Source organism: Gopherus evgoodei, chromosome 10, assembly GCF_007399415.2.
Source record: "Gopherus evgoodei ecotype Sinaloan lineage chromosome 10, rGopEvg1_v1.p, whole genome shotgun sequence".
Lineage (NCBI taxonomy): Eukaryota > Metazoa > Chordata > Testudines > Testudinidae > Gopherus > Gopherus evgoodei.
The window spans coordinates 18955695-18973182 of NC_044331.1; the positions used below are offsets into that span (position 1 = coordinate 18955695).

The 17488-nt window shown below is 40.3% G+C and overlaps 1 protein-coding gene across 2 annotated transcripts in view; it reads left to right on the forward strand.

Annotated features, from left to right (window-relative positions):
- HOMER2 (homer scaffold protein 2) overlaps positions 1 to 17488 on the forward strand; it is a 120040-nt gene that overhangs the window by 74466 nt on the left and 28086 nt on the right. For both annotated transcript variants that reach the window (XM_030578596.1, XM_030578597.1), the window contains exons 4-6: positions 5281 to 5373; positions 11465 to 11604; positions 16794 to 16950. In XM_030578596.1, the coding sequence (XP_030434456.1) occupies positions 5281 to 5373; positions 11465 to 11604; positions 16794 to 16950 (390 nt within the window). The remainder of the gene's footprint in view (positions 1 to 5280; positions 5374 to 11464; positions 11605 to 16793; positions 16951 to 17488) is intronic.

A 17488-nucleotide genomic window follows, 5' to 3' on the forward strand; every position in this document is an offset into this window, starting at 1 on the left:
CAGTGAAAGTGAGTGAGAGTGAGCGACGTGTGTGTGTGTGTGTGTGTGTGTGTGTGTGTGTGTGTGTGTGTGTGTGGAGTGAACAGGGGTGGGGACTGGGGGCAGGGCAAGAGTTCCGTTTTATATAATTAGACGTTGGCAACCCTATCAGTGGCCACCGACTTAAGTTAGCTGTCATAAAACAGAATAATTGTTCTCTGCTTTTGTTTAGCCATCTTTTGTTCCTTCTGCAGGCCGGCTCCAGACACCAGCTGAGCAAGCAGGTGCTTGGGGCGGCCAAGGGGAAGGGGCGGCAACTCGGGCTCTTTGCGGCAATTCAGCGGCAGGTCCCTCAGTCCCTCTCAGAGGGAAGGACCTGCCACCAAATTTCTGCCAAAGAAGAAAGTGGAGTGGTGGAGCAGCCACCGATCGCAACTTCCTTTTTTTTTTTTTTTTCCACTTGGGGTTGCAAAAACCCTGGAGCTAGCCCTGTCCTTCTGTAAGAGAGGTTTCCAGGCATGGATTATGTTATATGAGCTTGGGGTGGATAGTGTAATTGTTGCTTTGGTGTAAGTTGCCAGCTAGTTTGTTTGGAATTTGATATTCTTGCCATCTGCATAACTTTGTTCTTATTGTAGGGCTGCTTCAGTTCCTGTTTCCTGACATACAGCTCTCTTGTAACTACTTCGGGGTTAATTGTTTGCCTAAGCAGCTTATTGGCAATAGGTGTTTGCCTTCAGCCTGGTAGTCTCTAAGCTGCTGATCTTCATAAAGAAACATAGTGAGGTGTGTTGTGATATTTTAGCAATGGCTTTCTTCTGCCCACCAGAGCTTTTTTAATTGAATTCTTTGCTGTTTCTCCTAAATTCTCTGCCAATCCATTTGATGATAGAGACGTGACATGGCGTACCTGAACTGGTATAGCAAAGAGAATCGCCAGAATGATGAGCCACTCATTAATTGTGAGCCATTATCTTAACTCATTCACAAAACATAAATGGCAAATTTCATGCAGCCTAGTTTCCAAGAGCTTCCTGCAAAATGAGCTGGCAATTAAATATAAATGAGACTGGTTGGGGGATCCGGGCGGGGGGGGGGGGGAGGGGGCAGCTGCTTTATAGCTCTGGCACTGGCGCAACTTGTACTTAGGAGGAATAAAACATAACACCAGAAATGTAAAACCTAAACATGTAAAACATAATATCTACGAAAATACATATTTCTGTGGATGACTATCTGCAGATTCAAGTGACTTTCAAATAATTCATATTATGAGACACCTATTAGCATGTTCAATTCCCCATTAAATATCAGTAGAGGAGATTCATAACCAACTATAGCATTTGTATGCTACTCCTGCCCAAGACCAAAAACACTTGTCAAGATTTGGTAGCAACAAATCCTTCCTTTTAATGCAGCCTGTGCCCACAGTTTGCTGGAGTGCTGTGAGATGTCATGTATAATTCATAACTGGCTGCAGAAGCTGGGGCTGGCTCTGAAATGTACTTTCAAACCTGCAGCAATGATTACCTTCTACCTCCTCCCCTTTCTTTGCTAATTTAGGAGTTCATTTGAAATAGCTACAGCAGTGGCAGTAGGGGAAAAGAAGCGTGTAGATGAGGAATGAGGCAACTTTTTGAAAGATTTTAAATTACTAAACATTGTCTCTACCCTCTAGAAAATCTCACTCACTACTTACATTTCTTTGTTTAAAATATATTTAGTAGGATCTTCCTAAGCTTACAATTAACCATTTTAATTAAAAAGTACACGTTAAAAGCAACCAGCTGTTATGCTGGTTTAATGACTCATGGCCTGTCCAGATCACAGAAGTGACACACAGGTTTTAATACCAATGGGCAGTGGTCAGGGGGCATAATATATTAACAATTCTCAGAAAATAGGATCCCTGTGATTCTGCAGCCGACAATGGACTGGGTATACATGTGTTACCAATGCCACAGAAGTTCCACAGACACTCTGTAACCTCCCTCAGAAATGTCTTGTCTGTTGCTGATGTAGCAATTGGCACTGGAAATGGTGCAGAAGTTTAGTCTGCCACTACAGTGGCTACATAGTTAGAAGAACAGTCAGGTGTAAGTCTTTTATTTCTCACAAGAGCTAAGTGCACCTATCAAACAGTGAAAAGGAGAGATTGTTTAGTGGAATCCAACAGGTATAAATTAGGCAGAAAAAAGACATTCTAACGAGGAAACAGCAAAACTGTTTATGCACTGAATGCTAACAAATGCATAAAGTAACAAACTGAACAAATAGAGAATATTTTTCATTATAATTTCAGTTACAATAAACTTTAACTCTAGCCACAATAGCGGGTAAAAATAATTCAGAAATGTGACTGTTTTTAAAGTGAAGATGTTCCTTTAAGTTGGCGGACAATTCCTTTGTTGGTCTTTGCTGCTAGAAGCACATTTATTTAAATAAAATTTATTAGTAAACTTTAGCCTTGACTAAAAATCATACAACTAGACTGAGATCATTGTTGAATATATTTTAAAGAATGGGGAGAGGGTGTTTCATATATTCACACGTTTTTATATGGAACTGTGGAAAATGTTCTCTTCAGAGCACGCATTATTTTTCAGAGTGGTCATCTGTGTCCATTATGAAGATAGTTTCAGAAATCAATTTTGAAAGATTACTTTTTTCCAGTTTTTCATCTCTCTTTCTAGTGCACTTAGACTCATGGGAATTTTGATACAGATTTATTGTAAGAGAGTGGCTCAATACAACAATATTAACTGTATGCTGACTTAAAGATACCCAAGTCTGGAGCTTATTTTTGACACAATGTGCTAGAAATAATCTTGTTATAGATGTTTTGGTCTAACAACAGCTGCAACATAAAATGTATTTTACCTAGAAAGGTCGGGGTTTCATAACTCAAGGACAAAACATAGTGCAGTTGTATTCAGTGAGTTTTATAGGTCTACAGATATAGTCGAATCATATATATACTACCTGTGTGTTCCGTCAAATAGTAAACTCTTTTCATATGCAACTCCACTTGAACGTGGCTGGACTCTGTAGTTCAGTATTTTCATATGTACCTTCACAGATCATATTCACAACTCTTTCTATATTATATCTGAAATTCCCCTTGGCTTTAAGCACATGCGTGCCCATCCAATGGAATCCTACGATGACATATGTTTAATGGTAATTTCCACTATGTGTGTGTGTTTTATATAATGTGTTAACTACTGATGCAGTTTTTTCTAGGCTTGCGTAAGAGCTGAATTATGGTAATTGATAAAACTAATGATCTTCCAATGTTCTAGCAGCAATCTCCGTGTGTGTGTGTGTGTGTGTGTGTGTGTGTGTGTGTCTATAAATAAATAAAATAGAATGTGTATATGTAATGTGATGTTGTTCAGGATAGTCCAGTATCTTGTCTCTGACAATGGACAGTACCAGAGAAAGGTGTAAGAACCCCACAGTAAATGTGTCAGCTGCTGAAGCATATATCAAATCTCTGTGTGGTCTTGAACAAATCATATCTCTCTCTGCTTCAGCTATCATTCTTGTAAATTTGTGGTGACAATACTTATCCACCTGATAGAGTTGTCATGTGACTGAATTCATGAATGTGTGCAAGAACTTTGAGATCTTTGGATGGAATGTGTGATAAAAGTGCTGAATGTTAACCATTGTAATGCCTTTGGATAGACTTGATATAATTTTGAAGAGTTCAATCATGTGGTTTTATTAGGGGTGTAGTCTGTGGCCATATTTGTGCCTCTTTTAACCTTCTTCCTGAGGGGTACTTTTTGTTTTGACACCGCTTTTTAGGGATTTCACCATTGTACTTCACAGATGACTGAGTTTTCCCTTTGGTACTCCCTCCTTGTAATCCCTCTCAGTCCATCCCTCCCATCCTTTAAACATCTTTCTTTTCAAGATATATTTTTATAGTGACAACTCTTTTCCTCCCTGCTAACACTTCCCTTGTCCCTTTCTCGCATATAATTTCTCTTCTGTTCCTAGATTTTAGTGTAAGTGTAGTTTTTATCACATTTGAATGTTTGTGTGTTTTAGTTATTTACCGTTTTTTTCCATTATATATATTCTCAACCATCGCTTTGCCATGCCCAGTTGTTTCAGTGGAGAGGTGCTTAATAAATTGATCTATTCAGATGATTTTAAAAAAATCAATATTGGAAGGAGGGAGAATGAGCTACACTGAAGTAATAAAATGTGGCTTCTATATCTTGGATGCTATTTAGGGAGGGAAATATAACTGTCTGGAAGGAAATATGGCTGACCGTTGAGCAGGTGTCATGTTGTCTTCCCTTTCCAATATTAGAAATTTTTCCACAGTAAATTCATGTAAGTTTGAACTGCCTTTGGTAGAAGTGAAAGACACAGTCAAAGTGTTACAGACACCCTCCCTCATACTGAAGACTTTTTATTTAAATGCCTCCCTTCCCCACTTCTTGCAACTGTGTTTTTTGGGGCAGGGCCCACAAAATTAAATGGTTGTGTTAATGATTGGGGTTTGCATATAAGACCAAAATAGCAGAATGAGGCCTTTTATTTATAAGGCTTTAGGATGGGCCTTTCAAAAGCACCAAGGTAATTCAGAAGAACAAAGCCTACTGGAACTTGGTTTTGAAAATCCCATCTTTAGATTTAACTATAGAACCTTTACTGCATTTTTCCCTGAGGATTTGAATTAAGATGTTATGTGAACAGAAACATCCAAAGCTTTTATGTATTCAAACATTGTCTAATATCTTTATTTTTATCAGCCAAAAGATGATGAAACTTTTAAGAGAGAGGCCATTTGCTCCCACATTCGCAGGGGTTACCTTAATTTCACCTTCCTGTTCCTTTATGACACCCTGTCCTCAATCCCCCAAACGTGTCTCAAGCTCTTTTATATTCTTTCCTTCAATTGCCTTTCCCTTCAGAACAAAAGACATTTGATAACCCTTAATCTAAACCTACATCTTTTATCCTCAAACTTTAATAGATGATGAACATTTTAAAAAAAACACATTCACTTTTCCCCCCAGACTTTTATTAGTAATTTCTAAAGAAACTATGGAGATATTGCCCTGTTTTCAAAACAGTGACTGCCATCCCTTGTAAGGGAATCTGTTTCTAATTCAAATCGAGCACACACTTAATGTTTCATATCTAAAATTTTAAAATTCCCATAAGCGATTGTATGGTCATGGGGTTTTGTGGACTACAAAGAAACCATATAAAGATACTATTCTGAACAATTAATGTGTCCTAAATGATTTTAATAAATATCCTTCATGTATTCTGCAGTTTGCAGAGAAATTCCAGGATGTAAAAGAAGCTGCCAAACTAGCAAGAGACAGATCTCAAGAGAAAATTGAGACCTCTAGCAATCATTCCCAAGTAAGTCACTTTTCTGTAATGTTATATAGACATGCACATGGAGGAAAAATGATTTGAGACTAGATTCAACAGTGGAATATACCTGCATCTGGCAGCTAGTTTAAAGTGTCAGCAAAGAAGATGGTTAAATATCATTGTTAACTACTGGTCTTTAACATTGCTGGAGGAATTCTTTTCCTTGTGTGTGCTCTCTCCTTCTCTTTCTCATTTAAATATAATAGTCTTTTCAGGAAGTTACTGAGTTATAATAATTTTTAAAAATAACAAGGTCATCTATATATTCTTTGATATAGTTCTTCATTGTAGTGGTCACTGAGGACCTTGCCTCACTGTAGTATTTCAGCAATAAATAAATGGAATCTGTTGTAACACTTGCTTGTGCCAGTTGCCCAACCCATTTTTGTGTGTGGTTGGGACTGTGTTAGAGATAAGTTTGTACAATGTCATGTAGCTAACATAGTTTGAGTTCTCATATATTTCATTATCCAAGTGATTCATAGATGTTGGGTGACTATAGTTTGTCTACAGCTAAGGCTTTGCCACCCTTTACTCATGGTGACTGGTGGAAAGGAAGTTTATAATGTATGTCCATGGGGTACACCTGTCGGGGACAAGTTTGAGTGGTAGCTGTGTGTCTGTATCAGCAAAAAGAACGAGTACTTGTGGCACCTTAGAGACTAACAAATTTATTTGAGCATAAGCTTTCATGGGCTAAAACCCACTTCATCGGATGAATGCAGTGGAAAATACTGTAGGAAGATAGATATATATAGATATAGATATAGATATAGATATACACACACACACAGAGAATATGAAAAAAATGGGTGTTGCCATACCAACTATAATGAGAATAATCAATTAAGGTGGACTATTATCAGCAGGAGAAAAAAATATTTTGTAGTGATGATCAAGATGGCTCATTTCAAACAGTTGACAAGAAGGTATGAGTAACAGTAGGGGGGAAATTAGCATGGGGAAATAGTTTTTAGTTTGTGTAATGACTCATCCACTCCCAGTCTTTATTCAAGCCTAATTTAATGGTGTCCAGTTTGCAAATTAATTCCAGTTCCACAGTTTCTCATTGGAGTCTGTTCTTGAAGTTTTTTGTTGAAGAATTGTGACTTTAGGTCTGTATGTCAATTAGCAAACTGGACACCATTAAATTAGGCTTGAATAAAGAGTAGGAGTGGATGGGTCATTACACAAACTAAAAACTATTTCCCCATGCTAATTTTCCCCCCTTCTGTTACTCACACCTTCTTGTAGAGGTGAAAGTAAGCCAGTATGCCCCTGTACAGCATATCAGCAAGAGCCAGTGCACTGTACCAAGGTGGCCTGGCTTCCCCAGACAGCAATTTAAAGGGCTTGGGATCCCAGCGGCAGCTGGAGCCCCAGTCCCTTTAAATTGCCGCCATAGCCCTGCTGCTGGAACCCTGGGGTAGTGGCAGCGGGGCTCCCAGAGTTATTTAAAGGGCTGTGGCTCCTGCTGCCTCTACTGCCCTGGGCCCTTTAAATAGCCTTGGGAGCCCCGCCGCCACTACCCCAGGGCTCTGGGGGCTATTTAATGGGCCAGTAGAAGCAGGGGGGTCCTGGGCCATTTAACTAGCCCCCAGAGCCCTGGAGTAGCGGTGGGGCTCCGGGCGCTATTTAAAGGGCCCGGGGCTCCCACTGCCTCTGCGGCCTCGGCCCTTTAAATTGCTGCTGGAGCTCCCAGCTGCTGCTGCTCCCAGGGCTCTGGCTATTTAAAGGGCCCGGGGCAGTAGAGGCAGGGGAGCCCTGGGCTCTTTGAATATCCCCCAGAGCCCTGCTGCCAGAGCCCCTGGGGAAGCAGCAGCAGCCAGGGGCTCTGGCAGCGGTTTAAAGGGCCAGAGCCATAGCAGCAGCTGAGCCCTGGGCCCTTTAAACTGCTGCTGGAGCCTCCAGCTGCCGCTGCTACCCTGGCGGGGGAGGGGGAGGGCACTTACTGGTACAGGGCAGTCTGGGGCTGGCTCTTACCATCCCATCCCCGCCCCTTCTGCCGAGGCCCTGCCCCTTCCAGGGGCCAGAGCCAGCCCCACCCCAGCCCCATACCGGTAAGTCCCTATTTCTACTTTCACTCCTGCCTTCTTGTCAACTGTTTGAAATGGGCCATCCTGATTATCACTATGAAAGGTTTTTTTCTCCTGCTGATAATAGCCCACCTTAATTGATTTGTCTCGTTAGAGTTAGTATGGCAACACCCATCTTTTCATGGTGTGTGTGTGTGTGTGTGTGTGTATATGTGTGTATATATATATATATATACACACACACACACACCTAATGTATTTTCCACTCTATGCATCTGATGAAGTGGGTTTTAGCCCACAAAAGCTTATGCACAAATAAATTTGTTAGTCTCTAAGGTGCAACAAGTGCTCCTCCTCTGGGGCAGTTTAGTTTAGAAAGATGCCACTGTACCCACTGTTAATTGTTTTTGTTAGAATATGATGAAATTAAGTTTTATCACAAGCTTTGTTACAGTCTCTTACAATAATTCATTATAATTCCAGGAAGTCTACAGCTAGCTAAGAATTAATACTTGTTTAATGAAAACTCATTCATTGTGTTTTGCATGAAAGCGTTGCTTTGGAGGAAAGTTAGAATAACGACTATTTAGTGATTGCTTCAACTGCACAATCAGAAGAGCCTTTATGACATCAGAGAGAACTGCTTAGTGTTCATTTCTTCTGAAAATCAATCCCCTTGTTTAGGTCCCTAAACCAGACTTAGAAGCCTGACATTAGATGCTTTTTAAAAAATAAAAACAAAAAAAAACGTGGCCATTGAGTCTAATGTAGAGCAAAGGAAGCTAACTGACGACTGCTAAAAAGTGGGTGATGTCAGTCTCTTGGGAGTAGGAAAGTTTGTACTTCACAACTTCCAGTAGTGTTTCTTTGCTCCAGTAGCTTAAACTGATTTAAAAATATTCTTCTGGAAAACTTTGCAAACTACAATTTTGTAAATCATTATATTTTTTCTCTTTGAAAAGAGATCGCTTTTTGCCCCCAGGGCACTTCATTGTGATAGTTATTACTGTTCTGTGTTTTAAATGTTCTTTTTTAATTATTACCTCTACTGTTACAATATGTGTATAGTCGAGTATGCTATAAAGATGTGATGCATGTGAGAGCTGGTAAGAGACTGGTTTTTATTTCCTGGTCTCACTGACTTGACATGGGACAAGGTGACAAATAGCACAGATGTCAGGGTCACTACTCACCAGTCCCAATGACTACTTGTGCACACTGATGGTATCACTAGGCTCAGGTAGGAAGCTATCTGTCATTATTTAAAGGGAATCAGAAATGTTGTTGCTTAGTGCAAATATATAACATGACATGGTATATAATGTGACCTCTTATGATGCCTATATTTACTTGTACCGATAAAGTCAATGTGAAGATAAAGCTAGGACTCCATTTTGATTGACAAGAAGAGAAACTTTTTTACTTCTTTATCTGGGTCACAAACAGTGGCATCCCAGACAATAGCATTACCTCAAATAAGCCATGCCAGGCAATCTGCCATTGCATTTTGTGTCACATACCTAGGATGTTATGTCACAAAAGTAAATGCTTTCAGTGACTGATATTTTTGAGGGGTAGGGAAGTAGGCATATGTTTAAAAAGGGAAACACAGATGCTGTGTGGGGGACATTTATGCACCAGTCATCCTACCTTCGCTACCTGGAAAGATACTGAAACCAATTATGAAACAATCAGTTTGTAAGTACCCAGAGGGATAGTAGAGTTATAAGGAATAGCCAGCAAGGATTTTTCAAGAACTAATCATGCCAAACCACCTAATTTCCTCCTTTGACAGGGTTACTGGCCTAGTAGATAGGGGGAAGAAGTAGATGTTGTTTATCTTTATTTTTTTAAGGCTTTTGACATTCTCATAAGCAAACTAGGGAAATGTGGTCTAGATAAAATTAGTGTAAGGTGCACAGCTGGTTGAAAGACCATACTCAGAGGTAGTTGTCCGAAGTTTGCTGTCAAACTGGGAGGGCATTTCTAGTGGGTTCCCACTGGGTCTGGTACTATTCAGTATTTTCATCAGTTACGTGGATAATGGAGTGGAGAGTATGCTTCTAAAATTTGCAGATGACATCAAGCCTAGAGGGGTTGCAAGCACTTTGGAGGATGGGACTAGAACTGAAAATGACCTTGACAAATTGAAGAATGTGTATAAAATCAACAAGATGAAATTCAGTAAAGAGAAGTGACAACTACTACAGTTGGGAAGGAAAAATTAAATGCACAACTTCAAAAAAAGAATTCTGGGGGTTACAGTAGGTCACGAATTGAATGAGTCAAAACTGTGATGCAGTTGCAAAAAAGGCTAATATTCTAGGGTACATTAACAGGAGTATCATTTGTAAGACATGGGAGGTAATTGTCCCACTTGACTCGACACTGGTGAGGCCGCAGCTTGAGTGCGGTGTGTTCTGGGCACCGCACTTCAGGAAGGATGTGGATAAATTGGAGAGAGTCCAAAGGAGAGCAACAAAAATAATAAATGGGTTAGAGAGCCTGATGTATGAGGAAGAGTTTTTAAAAAACTGAGTCACGCTTCCCCGGGGGTTCCCAGGATTGCAAAGCTCCTCATTACTACCTGCCCTTAGCGTGAGGCAGGCATGTCTGTGCCTGCTGGGGTCAGCTCTCCAACTCCAGGGGCCACGGGCAACACAGGCCCTGCTCCCTCTCTTCCAGTTAGGCACACTCTAATCCTATAGCTCTCTGAGAGTCCCCCTAGAGTGACCAGATGCTGGTCTATTATTCAGATTTTCTGCTCCCAACGAAGTAGTCCACACCAGCTTACTAGCTTCCCTTCAGATCACCACTCGATTTGAGACACAGCATTTAAATAATGTTTATAGTGAAAACTAGTAAGAATTTACTTAACGAAGTACAGAGATTTGAGAAATAGCAAGTAAACTATTGGAAACAAATAGTTGCTTGTAAAATTAAATCATAACGTGCCTTTTAAATCTTAGACATAACTACCAAGATACTGTTCCGTCTAATTAAATTTAGCTCATCCAAAGTCTTTGCAGTATTTTCCAGCCAGGTTGGCCATGTTCCTCCTTTCACAAGGCAGAACATGCTAACAGTTTTGTCTCCTTCATGAAGGATCCGGACTGTACCTCAGTACCCCCAGTTATGCCCCAAACATCCATTGTCTTTACTTGTAAATGGAATATCCTCACGCTTTTTTTGTTTTTTCCTGCAGCTTTCCTCTCTTGTTGAATCTGCAATCTTCTGCTTAGCATCAGACTCAGTAATGCAAATAGGCCTCCGCTGCAAAGCGGACAATACAGAATAGACACATGAGCAGCCAGAGAGAGATAAGCATGTTTTTCCCCTCCTACATGACAGAAACTTGTTTATCACCTTCTGGTGACATGCTTTAACTCACATACCTTACGATGAAAATTTTCTGTACCTGTACATGATTCCTTAAATATTATGCACACATACATTTCACAATTATTATGACGACCCGTGGGCACTTGGTTCTTGGTATATACCTCACATGCCACCTTCTGGTAAATTTAATATACATACATCTGCCACAAGGGATCCTGGTAAAACTCTATAAACATCCTTGTACCCTCTGCCAGTTGGCACCAAGAGATTTCTGGATCACACTGGGCATGCTTACTCTTGAAAAAGAAGATTAAAGAGGAGTATGATGAGTCTTCAGATATGTTAAGGGCTGTTATAAAGAGGATAGACTCAGAGATCAGTTGTTCTCCATGTCCACTAAAAGTAAGACAAGAAGTAATGGGCATACTCTATAGCGAGGGAGACTTAGGTTAGTTACTAGGACAAACTTTCTGACTATAAGGGTAGTTAAGATCTGGAATAGGCTTCCAAGGAGATTGTGGAATCCCCGTCATTGCAGATTTTTAAGAACAGATTGGACAAACACCTGTGAGGGATGGTCTGTGTTTATGTGGTCCTGCCTCAGCACAGGGGCCTGGACTTGATAAACGCTCGAGGTCCCTTCTAGCCCTACATTTCCACGATTGTATGTTAACATTAATCTGTGGATTGTGCTACAGGAATCTGGACGTGAAACGCCATCTTTTACTCGGGCATCCAGCATAAATGGAACAGATGATGAGAGGGCATCTCATGGTGACTCTGCTGATGCACATCTGAAAAGTGAGAATGACAAACTGAAAATTGCTCTAGCCCAAAGGTGAATCTCTTGTTATATCTAAATTGTACTGAATGAACTATGCAGGAACTCTTCGGGAGTGGTTACATATACATATCCAGGGATGGCTCAATAAGGAAACAGCTATCTGACCTAATAATTACTATACTTGTTAAAAGGGAAATACCAAGGTAGATACAGTAACAACTTGTATAAAAAAAATTGGAAGACGATAAAAAAAAGTGGTAGTGGGATCTGTGTTGTTGCTTGCCTATTACCCACGTTATTGTAAATGGAAATAAAAATAATCGATGTCCTATTTAAGCATAGCACATACAGTCGTGGGTTATTCCTATAGCAATAAGAGGGTGTAACAGGGTTCACTCACCAGTCTGGCACCTCCTGTTGGCTGTCATGGGAATTAGGTCTGCATGTTAGTGTGCCTTCTTTGGGTGGTGCCTCACTGCCATCACTCCTGCTCTAGGACTGTCAAGGTTCCTTCCCCACTCTGAACTTTAGGGTGCAGATGTGGGGACCTGCATGGACACTTCTAAGCTTAATTACAAGCTTAGATCTGGTAACACTGCTACCATCCAGAATTTCAGTGTCTGGAGCACTCCCTGTCCCCCCAAAACTTTCCCCTCCCTGTGTTGCCTTGACGGACTTCACCACTTCCCTGGTGAACACAGATCCAAACCCCTTGGTTCTTAAAACAAGGAGAAATTAATTAACCCCTCCTTCTTTCCCCCCACCAATCACTGGTGAGTCCAGATCCAATCCCTTTGGATCAAAAAAAAAAACAAGGAAAAAATCAATCCGGTATTAAGAAAAGAAGACTTTTAATTAAAGAAAAGAAAGGTGAAAGAAAACCCTCTGGGAGAGATTAGCATACCAGCTACTCTCACAGACAACAGATTCAAAACACAGAGGATGTTCCCCTGGGCATAAATTTAGTTACACAAATAAAAATACCCAAATACCCAATTTTTGATGATTCCCTTAATGATACCAAGATAAGTTACAAACATAAACATAAACCTATTTTGTCCCTTTCTAAAACTTACTACTCTGATAAGAGGCTGGTTCCTTGATCTTTTTTACTCTGGCTGAAACTGAAACTCTCAACAAAGGAAAAGCTTCCCTCCTTCCTTTTGAAACATCTTGTTCCCCCATTGGTTCCTCTGGTCAGGTGTTAGCTAGGCTAGGTGAACTTTTTAACCCTTTACAGGTAAGAGGCATTAACCCTTAACCATCTGTTTATGACAAGGACCAACATCTCTCCAAGGACTGTGGTGCCCTCTTCAGTGACACAGCCCACCGGGGACCTGCAGTCTGCTGTTCAGCCACTTCCCTTAGTGACTACTAAAGTGACTTGTCTGGCCACTTCCTTGTGGTCCCAGCATCCTCTTTGCTCTTTCCTCAGGGCCTCAGACTAAAAACCCCAGCAACCAGCCAGAAGATGTCTCTTGCTCCTCTGGTCTCTGCTAGAAGCACTGCTCTGTCCAGGGTACTGACAGGTCTCTCAGCCCTACAGAGACACAGTCCTTGTTGACTGGGCTCCCAGCAGAGAACTGCCCTTTTCAGCCCTATAGCTCCCTTTTTATATGGTCCTGCTTGGCTGCTCCCATCAGCCCTTCTCTGATTGACTGCCTCCCGCACAGCCTTCCTAGGGCTTTATTAACCATTTAGAGCCCAGTGTGGGGCAGGTGCCCCATCACAGGGGCATACATGTACCAGAGTGAATGGCTCTCAGAACTCTTCATTCATTTCTAATTTACTTGTGTTCCAAAAAAAAAAAGCAAAAAAAGAAAAAAAAAAAAAAGCTTTTTTTCACGTGAACTTTAAATTGCTGACAGATTAGGAGGAGTTTTGATATACTGCTAAAATGTCTCCTCTTTAAAGGCTTAAAATGTATATATTTTTTCTTTTACATTAATAAATCATCAAAGGTTTGCTTATACAATTTAGACCACTGAATATTAAATAGTCATAGCTTATAATATCTAGGCTAATAGTATTAGCAGAAATTATTCAAATGTTATTGCATCAATTTAAAACCACGTGTTAGATGATTGAATGAGCTGCCTTTAGTAGGTGGTACTTTTGTCAAATTGGGAGATTTAACACTTTCTTTCTGATTTGGTGCATGATGAGGTAAATTCTTTTATGCTAGTGATACCAGATCACATTGCCAGCCATCAACGTGGCGATGCAGATAACATTTAAGAATGCAAATAACATTTAGGCCATAGGGGAGCAATTACTGCTGATATTGTGTGAAGCCAATTTTCTCTTCTTTTAGTTTTAGTGGGTGTACTTTATCTGTGAAAACAGATGAGGGTATGTAAAATCACAAAAGAGATCGGCTCATCATAAAAAATTCATGAAAAAAATTTAACTTTATGTAGCTTTCTAAAAAACTTTGTGCACCACTTTAAAATGTGCCCTATGTGCCTTGAAATCACATTTTGTACCATTTGATTTAATAAATTATTTGAAAAGGCAAATCACTGTAATTTGTAGCCATAGTAAAATAAAAAGTTGTAAAGTTCTAAGCAGTGACATTAATGTACCGTAATTCTCTTCTTGGAACTTGTTTGCCACATCTGCCCATGAGTGAAAAGGAAAAAAATATCAGGGTCACACATTGCTTTTTTAAAAGTTTAAAAAAAAATGAGGCAGTATAAGCCATATGATACATTAAGCCAGGGGTCAGTAACCTTCAGCGCATGGCCTATCAGGGTAATCTGCTGGCGGGCCACGAGACATTTTGTTTATGTTGACCGTCTGCCGCCACTTCCCGCAGCTCCCATTGGCCAGGAATGGCAAAAGGCCACTGGGAGGTGTGGTGGGACATGCTTGTGGATGGTCAATTTAAACAAAATGTCTTGCGGCCTGCCAATGGATTACCCTGATGGGCTGCGTGCTGAAGATTGCTGACCTCTTTGATAAGCAATTCAAAGGTTATATAAGAACATAAGAATGGTCATACTGGGTCGGACCAAAGGTGCATCCAGCCCAGTATCCTGTCTACCGACAGTGGCCAATGCCAGGAGCACCAGAGGGAGTGAACCTAACAGGCAATGATCAAGTGATCTCTCTCCTGCTATCCATCTCCACCCTTTGACAAACAGAGTCTAGAGACACCATTCCTTACCCATCCTGGCTAATAACCATTAATGTACTTAACCTCCATGAATTTATCCAGTTCTCTTTTAAACACTGTTATAGTCCTAGTGTTCACAGCCGACTCTGGCAAGGTGTTCAACAGGTTGACTATGCGCTGTGTGAAGAACTTCCTTTTATTTGTTTTAAACCTGCTGCCCATTAATTTCATTTGATGGCCCCTAGTTCTTATATTATGGGAACAAGTAAATAACTTTTCCTTATTCACTTTCTCCACACCATTCATTATTTTATATATCTCTATCATATCCCCCCTTAGTCTCCTCTTTTCCAAGCTGAAAAGTCCTAGCCTCTTTAATCTCTCCTCATATTGGACCCGTTCCAAACTCCTAATCATTTTAGTTGCCCTTCTCTGAACTTTTTCTAATGCCAGTATATCTTTTTTGAGATGAGGAGACCACATCTGTATGCAGTATTCAAGATGTGGGCGTACCATGGATTTATACAAGGGCAATAAGATATTCTCCATCTTATTCTCTATCCCTTTTTTTATGATTCCTAACATCCTGTTTGCTTTTTTGACTGCCGCTGCACACTGCGTGGACGTCTTCAGAGAACTGTCCACGATGACTCCAAGATCTCTTTCCTTATTAATTGTAGCTAAATTAGCCCCCAATCATATTATATATATATATATAGTTGGGATTATTGTTTCCAATGTGCATTACTTTACATTTATCACGTTAAATTTAATTTGCCACTTTGTTGCCCGATCACTTAGTTTTGTGAGATCTTTTTGAAGTTCTTCACAGTCTGCTTTGATCTTAACTATCTTGAGCAGTTTAGTATCATCTGCAAACTTTGCTACCTCACTGTTTACCCCTATCTCCAGATAATTTAGGACTATAACAGTGTTTAAAAGAGAACTGGATAAATTCATAGTGGTTAAGTACATTAATGGCTATTAGACAGGATGGGTAAAGAATGGTGTCCCTAGCCTCTGTTCATCAGAGGATGGAGAGGGATGGCAGGAGAGAGATCACTTGATTATTGCCTGTTAGGGTCACTCCATCTGGGGCACCTCGCATTGGCCACTGTCAGTAGACAGATACTGGGCTAGATGGACCTTTGGTCTAACCCAGTACGGCCGTTCTTATGTTCTTATTTATGAATAAGTTGAGTAGGATTGGTCCTATTCAAGGTTGCATACAGTGTGTATGAATCATAGAACTGGAAGGGACCCTGAAAGGTTGTTTAGTCCAGTCCCCTGCACTCATGGCAGGACTAAGTATTATCGAGACCATTCCTAATAGGTGAAGTACTTCAATCCTCCTTTTCATTTTTAATGGGATAACTTTTTTATTCCTAGTGGCTGTAGTCACTTCTACAGGCTAGTAACTGAGATACTAGGAGCTTTCAGTTTCCTCCATCCATTGTCCCTCACCTCTTTAAAAGGCACATCACTCACCCTTTACTTCAGGAACTTGGAAGGTCCGGGGTCGTTTAGTTCTTCAACAGTAATATTTTGTAGCTATATAGATATTTAAAATCAAACAAAAGAAGTGAAAGTATTTTACCTACAGAGTGTATATATTTTTCTTGACTTACTATATAAAATACTATAGTATTATCTTTCATCCTTAAAGATCCCAACATGCTTTATAAACTGATATGTACACTATGTGTAGGTACCACCTGAAATGCAGCCACTGTTTAACAATTCACAGCTACAATTCAATACAGCTTAGGACAGGAAGTAAAGAATGCTGTAAAAATCCATGATTGCAAACACCACACATCTATACTAAACCTCACATCTGGCACTGACAATAGTACTTTTGATTCCAAAAGCACAAGCTCCTCCTACTTGAATTAATAGAGCATCTATTATGCTAGGTGTAGTAGCTTGTATTGTCTGTGGACTGTTCATTAGAGATAAGTGATCGTATACACTTGAGCAGGTCCAATATTCTTTGACAGTGATCATTCCACTAGGATACTGTATCTAATTCAGCTTGCCACCCATTGTTGCAATCAGGTGTTCTCACAGAGTGCTAAATGGAAATAAAGCATTAGTGAATCTAACTCTAGCCTGTTGTTTTCAGTTCTTCCAGTGTAAAGAAATGGGAAACAGAACTGCAGACTCTGAGGGAGAGCAATGCCAGGCTGACCTCTGCACTCCAAGAATCTGCTGCCAGTGTAGAGCACTGGAAAAAACAGTTTTCAGAATGCAAGGAAGAGAATGATCAACTCAGGAACAAGGTAACATGAGTGGGTTAGATGGAATAAAATGAACCCCAGAGCACCATTTGAAATGCCAGAGAACTCTGGGTTGGGGACGCCTCTCCTATTTCTCCTTGCCCCAAGCCAGTGTCCTCACAGACAGCCCATGCTGTATGATATTTACAAACATAACCAGCAGTACTAGGTTGTCCAAATACTAATCAAAAGCTACTGAGGACTCTGCAACCAAGCACTGAACAAAGCAGAGGAGGGCAGTCAGCAGCAGTACCTAGGGTCAGAAGCAAAAAAATGAAGTTATAAAATCCAGACCCAAACTCTTTTTGAATTATCATTTTGAAATATATATTTATTGTAATATTATTAAGCTTTAAAAATCCTTAATATGGTTCTTTCTAAACCTTTTCTGATGCTCCTCTTCTCTTAGCCTAGGCAGAACAGAGGCGGCAGTGGCATCTTTTGTATTCATGTGTTGTTCTTCTCTGTCTATCCTGGCTTCTCTGCTGCTTCATTGTATTTTCTTGTGCTAGAAAGCAGAAAGAGAGGAAGAATGGAGTAG